This window comes from Amblyomma americanum, chromosome 11 (assembly GCF_052857255.1).
Source record: "Amblyomma americanum isolate KBUSLIRL-KWMA chromosome 11, ASM5285725v1, whole genome shotgun sequence".
Lineage (NCBI taxonomy): Eukaryota > Metazoa > Arthropoda > Arachnida > Ixodida > Ixodidae > Amblyomma > Amblyomma americanum.
In genome coordinates, this window is record NC_135507.1 from 12,367,248 (window position 1) to 12,377,728 (window position 10,481).

The 10,481-nt window shown below is 46.4% G+C and overlaps 1 protein-coding gene across 1 annotated transcript; it reads right to left on the bottom strand.

The window, feature by feature from the left end:
• Nucleotides 1-1,842: 1,842 nt before the first annotated feature.
• LOC144110618 (uncharacterized) lies at nt 1,843-5,734 on the bottom strand. Its single transcript, XM_077643643.1, has 4 exons — nt 5,618-5,734; nt 4,807-4,890; nt 4,470-4,637; nt 1,843-2,084 (listed from the first exon to the last, which is right to left on the bottom strand). The coding sequence occupies exons 1-4, from the start codon at nt 5,673-5,675 to the stop codon at nt 1,858-1,860; spliced, it is 537 nt and encodes a 178-aa protein (XP_077499769.1). The 5' UTR covers nt 5,676-5,734; the 3' UTR covers nt 1,843-1,857.
• Between the last annotated feature and the right edge of the window lie 4,747 nt (nt 5,735-10,481).

Below are 10,481 nucleotides of genomic sequence, written 5' to 3' on the forward strand. Positions count from 1 at the left end.
GTTATTCAAATTTAAAGATGCCACGTCAGAAAAACCATCCATATCATCCATTCTTTAAGCTTCAGTAGCCACTCGAGAAATCACGGCGTTACGCCTATCAGCAAAAATTGTTCCCAGAGGAATCAGCTGGAAAAATAAGGTGAGAGCTAGCCTCATTTTATTACCAAAAGCGGCTGAAGCGGCTTCTTCCAAGCTACGGGTCTCTATTCAGACACCACTTATTTCGCGCCTCTTTAATTGTCAAACCGCTTATAGTCGACAATGTGTGCCGGACGCTATCAAACACAGCTTTGCAGTCTCGCCTTCGTCATTAACGAATAACAGGAAAGAACCAAAACAATGAAACGCTTAAAAGCACATTGGTTTCGTTGTGCTTATTTATTTATTCACAGGTACCTGCAGCGCCCGAAGGCATAATTGCAGGGGGGAGGGGGGGGGACGTACAACGAAATCAAGCATTATATATGCTATGGTCAGGTGATGAGCCACTCAAACAACGCACGGAACAGCCACAAAATACAGCTAAATCAGGCACACGCACACACATACATTAATGATACAAAGTTAAGACCAAAAGGTTCTATGAAGAAAAGCACGAATAAAACTCTGAAACACCTCCACAGATGTGCAGTCAACGACATTTTTGGGGAGTGTGTTCTAGACAGATATGACATGCGGAAAGAAAGAATTCTGATAAACGCTAGTTCTACATCTAATTTCACACACCTTAAAAGCATGATCACAACATGCAGATGCTCACTTTTGTTTCCTCGTCTTTGCATCCCCTAAAGTGCGCGAAACTAAGTCACTACTGCCGATCCTTGTGCGAAGCTGGTGTGTCCGGAGGCGTTTCTGAGCACAGTTACCAGCAATCTTCGAACCCATTTCTTAGTCCTTTTAAGCCGACTGGATACCAACATTTTCGTGGAACTCGGGCCTGATAGTTCCAGCAACGCAGAACGCTGTACGCGTTTTATTCAACACTTAAGCCCAGCAGGCCCAAGCGACTGTCTTGAATTGTCCTCAGCGCTCTACGTTCCCGCGCCGCGTTATCCTTTGTCCGTGTTATTTGTATATCGCAGCCTGCAAGCGGTTTATTAATGTGCGGTAGCCGAGAAATGACAACTCGAGTTTAACCGCTGGAGCTCGTAAATTGTGCGAGTTGAAAGCGGTGCCTGTCTGGTCTCACTTGCTCTGTGTTGTCTTTTTTGGCACTACAACACATTTCTGGAAAGGATTGTTATCTCTAATCGTGTTACGGTAATGCGCATGGTCAGTTATGCATATTGCAAGAATGAATATGTAGTTGCAGGTTACCGCTAATTTTGTGTTATTTTCTAAATGTTTTCTTAATTTCGCAATGTTTTCTTAAAGCTGGACCACGCCTGATGGTATGCTGGGCCACGTTAAAAAAAAAAAACCATCCTATATGCTCCCTGGTTTCGTTGACTGTTGGCTTCCGTATTGCCTGATACAACAAGTTGTTCCCAGAATTGTGTTTCGGAGTTTCGGTGCTACCATTAGCGGGAATCCTGGACAGTACCTTGCCACTGCCCCAAAGCTTAGCGACCTACCGTGTTCTGTTCCGTAGACACTCAGTCATTCACTTTCTCTCTTACGCCACTACTGCCATTTCTAATGGTCCAAAACCATGCGCCACGTGGTAGCAGCCAAGCAAACTAGGAGCTATTATCCCGGATTGCAGGCTATGAATTGTCACATTGATGTTGTCCCCGTATTGTGATCAGTGAGACTACTACACGTGATGACTATGTCGTAATATCTTCGGTGCGATCCAGGAGACGTATTTAAACAAAACAAGCCACGGGAGAAATGGGTAGAGCAGCTCAGCGTTTATTAATTTCTCCGGTGTCCACGTTTTCCGATCTTCCTGCGGCCTTCTTTTTCTTTGTTGCACTGGTCCTTGGGGATGCACTTATTGTCTGACTGTCTCCGGACCAAGCCTTCCGAGCAATGACATCCGTATAACAACGAGTAAGGGCAAACGATACGGCCTACAGTGCCGCACCTGTCCCCGCAGATGCTGCCAAGTCTGAACTCTTCGCCCGCGGGGCATGATGGTCCTAGGAGAAATAACTCACATTAGTACGGTTGTGCGCCATGTGTTAACTCAAAGAGGACAGATGTCCGCAAAATAAGGAGGCAAGTAAAATATATACTGAAGGTCTCAGTGCGGGTTCACCTATTTTATTATTAAGCCAACGCGGCGGCAGAGTGGTTATGGCGCTCGGCTGCTGGCCCAAAAGACGCGGGTTCGGTCCCGGCAGCGACGGTCGAATTTCAATGGAGGCGAAATTCTAGAGGCCCGTGTACTGTGCGATGTCAGTGCATGTTAAAGAACCCCAGGTGGTCGAAATTTCCGGAGCCCTTACTACGGCGTCTCTCATAGCCTGAGTCGCTTTGGGACGTTAAAGCCCCATAAACCAAACTAAACCTATTTTATTATCATTTCTACCTTTTAAAGGAAAGATTTTAAGAAAGCGGCATTCAATGACCTTCACGAGAGGTGCTGCTGTAATGAGTGCAGTTTTTGGTATATCAGAATGGTTTATGTTTTATGGGGGTTTAACGTCCCAAAGCGGCTCAGGCCATGAGGGACGCCGTTATGAAGGGATCCGGAAATTTCGGCCACCTGGGCTTCTTTAACGAGCACAGACATCGCACAGTACACGACCCTGCCTGTCACGTGGGCTCCAAAAGTAGTGACGCACGGACTGCTGCGTCTTCTACCCACGTACACATGCTGTGCACGCCAGAACCTTTTGATATGGCGCCAAACATGGTCGGTACTGGAATGCGCTGAGAAAAGTCAAGCGATCGACGGATGACACCGAGCTCTGGAACCAAGCGGCTGGCTTGGGCCGACCTAAGTCGGCATTCCGCGCATGCCAACGAGGTTTGTGCGTTGTATTTAGCTTTGCCACCCTCCGCCGATGTTCGGCGGGCGTCTGTGACCCGACGACCAGTAGCCGACACGCCATCAGTCGGCCGAATTCCTGGTCACATTATAACGGCACGATGGCCCGCTGTTCGTACCGACCAATACCCGCCGCTGTCTTCACTTCTCGCCACCCGCGCAGCCACGTCGCAAAACTGCTCGGGGTGCCATCGATGCTGATTTCAATATCTGCTGCTCACTTTCTTCTGTTGCTTTTTTAAGCAAAAAATTCATTTATTCGCTAAATGAACGTTTCAAGATAATTCTACAGTATTCGGCATTTACCGCGCGGGAACGCTATTCCCCCAGCAATGCACCAATTACGACGACTGCACCTCAGCGGTACTTTTCTTCCCATACAAAGTTGCATGTGCACAAGCAGCAACTGATTTTTCGTTTGGCATGAAATGTAAGCTACCTTCTACTTAGGAAGAACAATCTCTTTTCGTTTGCGCCGGTTGTACATTTACTTGTTACTCAGTGCGATAACAGCAAGAATCGCCGGTGAAAGCGAGCGCCACTGGGAACGCTTCAGAGCCAGATTGTTAACACAGCGTTGTTCCGGCTTTCCTCGCTCGATCTAACTGCTTTTTCCGATGTTTCCAATACTTGATTTTAAATTACTTTATCTAGAAGTACGTTCGGCGCCCATTTGGAGTAATTAATATGGCTTAGTCTACATGCGACACCGACGACTGCTGCCGGGCGCCTGCAGCTGTGGTCGGCATGCAGGGTCACACCGCCTAGCAGTGGCGCTTCCCGTTCGATGTATGTGCGTACTAAGATGTAAGAAATAGTCGATTTCAGGTCGCATTTGTCAAGACTATGCTCCATGGCAATTGCTTCTCGCAAAAACCTGTTAACTCGCTCTCCACAATCGCAAAACTTTGCACGTATAATTCCCGCGGACTTGCTGGGACTACCATACCGCTGATGAGTTTACAAGAGTGAACTTATGATATTTAGCAATAATAATACGCATAGATGCAGACAACATCAACTAGTAAGGTCGTCGTCTCATCGACGTGAAGATTTCGCTCGGCCACCGAAGCTGGCACCGGCTGGTGCGTCACCGACGGCATATATTTGCCGATCAGTCCGCCGACGCCGACGCAGCGCCCAGAGATGTCTCGAGTCGCCGTTCATAATACGTCAGGTCACTGTGCTGTCATGTCACTAATTTTCGCGGGTATTGTTCCCACGGTTATATATACGTCACCAACTACTGTGCTAAGGCTGGGTCTCATTCGTGAGAAACAGCATTTGAGAACTCTTAGGAGCGGAATTAAGGTTAAGGGTTTGTTATATTCAATACTTCACCCTTGGTGACCTTACATACAGAAGAAGACAACAAGCTTTTTATAACCTCGAAGTTTCGTGCCTCAACCCTTTTAAACGTCTTCTGCGCCCTGCTTTCAACACCTGTTGCATTAGTACTAATACTCACCGGTGCGGTGCTCACCATGGGATCATGGTGAGCACCGCACCGCATTCAGAATGGGTCACTCACCTCGCCTCTTCTTCGTGGTTGCCCTTGCACTCTGTGTGGTTGTCCTTGTACTCAGCGTGGTTGCTCTTGTGCTCTGCGTGGTTGCCCTTGTACTAAGCGTGGTTGCCCTTGTGCTCTGCGCGGTCACTGCAACTCGTGACACAGTCTCCCCTCGATCATCTGTCTTGCCTGCGGCGCAGCGGCCAGATTATTGGACGCAGCAAGAAGCTATGACCACTGGTCAGCACCTGACTCGGCAACAACCCGGCCGCTCTCAGTAATGACCACCAGGCGTATAAGCAGCTGCCAGAAGCCGCCCCTGCTTGGCATGACACCACATTCAAAATTGTTCACTCACCTCGCCTCTTTTTCCAGGCTGCTCTTGTAGTCAGCGTGGTTGTTGCAACGCCTGACACAGCCTCCCCACAAGCCTGTGTCTTGCCTGCGACACAACGGCCCGATTATTGGACGCAGCGTGTAGTTATATAGACCAGTGATCAGCACCTGACCTGGCAACAATGAGCGCACTCGGCCACTATTAGATATGACTCTTGGGAATATAAACAGCTGGCAGAAGCCGCCCGTGCGGGACATGACACCACATTCAAAATGGCTCACTCACCTCATGTCTTCTTCTGGGTCAGTTACCTAAACGCTTGCCGTTGCGTTAGCACTAATATGGGCTGAAATTTTCCAAGCTCCACCTACCGGAATGTTTCAAGGAGGAAAATTTGTGCCTTCCGCTTTATTCTGCGTTGTGCCATTTCTCCATTAAGCTTTAGTGAGACTCGCATAGTTTAAGTAATATATTGGCATGAAGAGTAGTTTAATGTTCCAATTTCTTCATATTTACAAGTTATAATGGCATAGTTTGCAGAATTTTGTCATCGACTTTCTTCTTAGGCTACAGAGAAATGAAAAATCATATTTACAATTTCAAAAGTATCAATGTTAATAATTCTTTACAGTACTAAACAAAGACCCTAATTTTAGCCTAAACTGGATGGTGATTTTTATCATTCCAATACAAGAAATATGATTTAGTGGATTTCGCTAGCGAAGCTTTAATTTTCAATTAGCAAAAGAAAACAACGTGTTATCCAAAGCTTCTTCATATAGCATTGCATGAGCATAAGCAAAAACTTGAGAAATTCATGCTTTCCACTCACCAGCAAAAGCAGTTTCCAGAACAATCAACAAGAAGATGGCAATGACAGCTATTTTCATTTTCGTCTCCACTCTGGCTGAGGCGATGACTTCGGCGATCACAACTGTTATTAAGCCGACGCTTACTGCTCGCGCACTTATTATAAGTCCATTGTAATGCAAACACGTATGTCATACGACTTTCAATCGCACATTGCACCGTCGTTTCATGACTGACAGATAGCACGACAGCCCGAAAACAAAGGAGGCAGTAAAGGCAGGCTTTGTTTACTTTCTTCTGCTTTATTTTACAATTTTTTTTGGAGCTCACGACGTTCTACGCGACGCGCCATCGCTCACTTCTGTCAAAAGGGCACCACAGGGGAAGCAGATTATCTAGCAGTCTTTTTTCTTCTTTGAATCAACAACGTGACCACAGCACTTGATGGACAGACAGACAAACATAGCACATGGAACAGGAGTGTAGTGGCTATCAAAGCTTTGTATGGTGCTTGAAACCTCCCCCAAAGGAAACAAAACCTGGCTTTTAGATTTGTCAAGACACATGAGTCATGTGTTGTAATGAAATACCGAAATATAGAGCGCGCTCTCCTCGTAGATGTAAACGAAGGCCTTTCCAGAAAAACAAAGATTGTAGCGGATGCATGTTAAGAAATATATCCAAAAGGATATGCATTAGTGAGGGGCTGATTACTTACTGTAGAAAATGCTGAGAAGAACCATGACAAATCTTGCACCCGTGAGCCAAGCATTGATGGGCCGGATGAGACACAGGACGATGGCTTGGACAGGAGGCATAAGACTGGTTTGGAAGTGGCTGCTTACCGGGTGATCTTGTGCTCGCAATCAGACAAGAACTTGGCGGTGGCGAGAGCGGCAAGTGCGCAGATTTATTCTCCATTGCCGGGAGAGTTCGCGTCAGCGACTATTTCAGATGAGACACCCACCACATGCAGCCATAAACAAATTTCAAACCGGCGCGAGTGGCCATCTTCACTCGAGAGGCCTCTGGTCGGGTCTCGCCTGACAAATAAAGCGATAAAGCAGCGTGCCACAGGACATAGGCAAATACCCTAAAAACCAGATCAGAGATCTGGAGCAAGATGGAGACAGCACCACGATTTCGAGCATTGGTCACGGGAAAACGACAAGAGGGAAACAAAAGAGCAAACTTAAAAGAAAACCACAGAGGGGCTTAAACGACGTCAAACATTCTTAGTGACAAAGCCCTCAAACGCTCACCAACACCAAGAATCTTGTGCGTCCAACTTTGTGCCGATATCTAGCAAAAATGACGATATGTTAAGTTAAATAGAGAGCCCCAGAAACCAGAAAAAATGCGACCCGAGCTCCTGTCGATGCAACGCAGACCTCCAAGTCAGCGCCGGACAACGTACATCACCTGTTTATTTCGAAAGGCGTGGATGTTTTAATGTGCGGCACTTTTTCTTGTCTGCGGTTTCCTTGAAGCGTGTTAAGCGCACTTTCCACAGACAAGGAAGAGGGATTTGCAGTTTGTTAAAGGAAAACGCTAAGCATGCAGTTGATGCGTCTTTCAAGCCACTTTTGAATAGCCTCGTTCCAAAATAAGAGCTCAGGCAAGAAAAAAAAATATACTGCATTAAGCGTGAGCTAACAGGACTCACGCAACAATTTAACAAGGGCAGTTCTCCAAGTTTAGAGGTATTTTTCTCTTTCAAGAAGTACAAGATTGACTGGCCATTGCGCGTCACTGTGATGGAGCTTTGAAGGTGCTAAATGGCAGTGGTATCCTTTTCACACGTGAGGGTAGACCTTCCAAAACTGGATGATCCATTTTTGATGCGGAATTCGAAAAATGTTATTGAGGTTTTGAAAACAATTTACTAGAATTACTTTTAAAGTTTTTTCATTGGCATAAAAAAATCTTTTTATTCGCTGTAATTTTCTGCAATGCGTCGAAGAGTGCATGTTTTCGTCTGATGCTGTCCAGTTTCAGAATTCGGCTGGTGTAAGCGTGAGAGGTTTTCGGATCCACGGATCTCCGATCTATCCGCTTGTGACATATTTTACTAGTGTTTTAGTACAGAAATAGGGTATCTGCACTACGTCAAGCATCGCTCCACTCCTAAGCGACCTTTTTGCACAGCACATTCATCGGGCCTTGACCGAATCTTGTAGGCTTAAAAGCCTTAGCCCTTTACGACGCTTTTTGCTCTACTGTGCACACAGAAAACTCACAGCTTTTTCTCAAAGAGTGCTGCCCCTAGCAGTGAGTTTACTGTTTCAGTCGAATTTAGTACCTTTCTTGTCTCAAATAAGTTTATTTTTGTGCCATATAGCGAACACGGTAAATAATATCTTACCAAACAGTGATCTAGGTAGCACGTTGTCCGCCATTTTTATGCAGACACACTTTGCCACTAGTAATAACATCAGTTATTTCTGCTCAATTTCTAGCGTAATGGGCATCCCCGAAACACCGAGTTATTCGAGGATTTCTAAGTGTTCAACTCACGAATAAGAACATTTCGGTGTCGACTATGTGTAACATATCTGACAGTTTGTACGAAATTTTGTACATCGTTGTGGAAACTTACCCGCTGGCCTTTCACGTTAGAAAACTAAGACATTTTCTTTCTTGAGGGATGTATATACTATTTGGGTGAAAAAAAATAATTCGTTTCGATCAAAAGAAAAATGGGGCCTGCTACCCCTGATTCTCTAGAAAGCGCTGCTACCCGTACTTAGGCGTACTCAAAGGTCGCAGAAGGGGTCATACAGCTAACTTAATGTTGGAACCCTCTGTGAAATCCCTCGCCAAACTTTACTGAGCACAATATATTCACGTATGTTAACCAGCTGAAGTCGTGTGGCTATTAAACTCATCTGTTTTGTGCCATGAAAGAGGACATCCTCGAAAAGCTAAGAAAGTATAGCAGCGACAAGATTTCCGAAGAAAAATTCGAGAATGAAAAGCTATCAGAGCTACCGTTGATCCACGCATTGTATCTAAAGTGTCTGCACAGAGGAGGAAAGTAAAAGCTGTTCTTTCAGCCCCCCACAAACTAGACAGGCTTTGTACATTGTCGAATCCATCGTGGAACCGAAATGGGGGCTGTCAGGTACGACACGGCAAAATGCATGTGAATAATGCACAAGGTGTTTTCTACAAAATATCTTTATCATGTCGCCTCTGTGCTGGCCTCAGGGAACGGTGTTTAAGTTACCGCCTGCACTAGCATGCTAGCAATGTGCTGTCTCTGTGAAAAGCAGCCATGCATCATACCTTGCTTTTCAGTCCTATATGAGAGGCCGTACGACTTCCCTAAACATCATAAGGTCTTGAAAGGTAAGCACAAGCGTTCTCTTACCTTACGGTGATTGAAAACTTGAGGAGTGGCATAAGTGCTTCGCTATGCGACAGAGATGTTAACCTTGCATACTAGTTACTTTCCGCAAAGATGGTACGTCACATGCCGGAAATCCTTTCGATTTATTGCTTTCATGAAGATGGAAGCATACGTGCACTGTGCTCCTGATTTCTAGAAATCTGGTTGTTGACGGCAACGCCTCGTAGATAACACGAGAAATTCTAGAGGTGTCCAAAATATGATAGGCAGCCACTGTGTAAGTGCGACGGTAACTGTTCCTTAGAAAAAAAAAGAGATTTGCTATCTAGGCTCTAACCGTGTGAAAACATCACCTTTAGTTTTGTGTTCCTCGTTTGTAAGCCCATGGTTTTGTTTACTTTTTTCTCTTGTATGTTCCAAATGTCTTTCAACCGGTCTTGCGAATAACCTTAAGTTGGAACTAGAGCTTGTTTGTCGTCGTTGCTCGCCCGTGTCTCTTTGCGCAGTTTATTGTTGTTATCCTGGGGCAATAAATAGCGGATACCCACTGTGGGGGACTGGCAAAAGGCGGCCGATTTTGTCGCAAAGGCGTAAGAAGAACGGCGAGCGTTACGGCACTTCGAGCGGCGAAACCAGTGAAGAAAGCATAGCTCTGTGCTTATTGCGAAAGGAAGAAAGCAGTTAAAAGTGGCGAGGAACGCTAAGCTCGCTTTAAAACATGAAACATCGCCACCGTCATTACCCTTCATCTGTTCATTAAGCGCTTCCTGACGATGGGCGGGAGTAGTGCTTCAGACAGGGCGATGCAATGAAGCCGGGGGAGTTAAGAGGTAGGAAGGCTCGCCTATATCGCCAAAGGCAACATTATGTAGCCGCACACAAAGATGAGAAAGCGCCCAAGGTCGAGCCTAAGAAGAGCGGGGACTACGGCGCTTCCTTCAGCGGAAGCACTGAGGGACGCACAGCACGCTGATCAGCCCGAAAGAGAAAAAGCGGCTGAGAGCAGCAAGCGACGCTATGATCGCTGTCTAACAGTCGAAGAGAACCGGCGGACGGAGGCAGCTTTTCAAGCTCTGAAAGCAGCCAGGGGAACCAAGCGCGCTACCCAGCTCTAGGAACAGAACCGGGGAATGACTCGGACCCGCGGCGGTGGCTCAGTGGTTACGGCGTTTGGCTGCTGATCCGGAGTAAGTGGATTCAAATCCGACCACGGCGGCTGCGTTTTGGTGGAGGCGAAACGCTAAGGCGCCCGTGTGCTGTGCGATATCAGTGCACGTTAAAGATCTCCAGGTGGTCGAAATTATTCCAGAGCCCACTCCTACGGCACCTCTCTCTTCCTTCCTTCTTTCACTCCCTCTCTTATCCCTTCCCTTACGGCACGGTTCAGGTGTCCAACGATATATGAGACAGATACTGCGCCATTGTTTTTTCCCAAAAACCAATTAATATTATTCTTTTCAATGACTCGGGCACGCACAGAACCACGTGACCTCCCTGATACCCGTGTGCGTCTGCCATCTAAGGCGATAAAGAC

Coding starts and splice junctions, on each gene's coding strand:
- LOC144110618 (XM_077643643.1), bottom strand. CDS start 5,675: ATGAAAATAGCTGTCATTGCCATCTTCTTGTTGATTGTTCTGGAAACT. Junction 4,638..4,806: donor AGCCTGGAAAAAGAGGCGAG/GTGAGTGAACAA, acceptor GCTGCGCCGCAG/GCAAGACAGATGATCGAGGG. Junction 2,085..4,469: donor AACCACGAAGAAGAGGCGAG/GTGAGTGACCCA, acceptor TATTTCTCCTAG/GACCATCATGCCCCGCGGGC.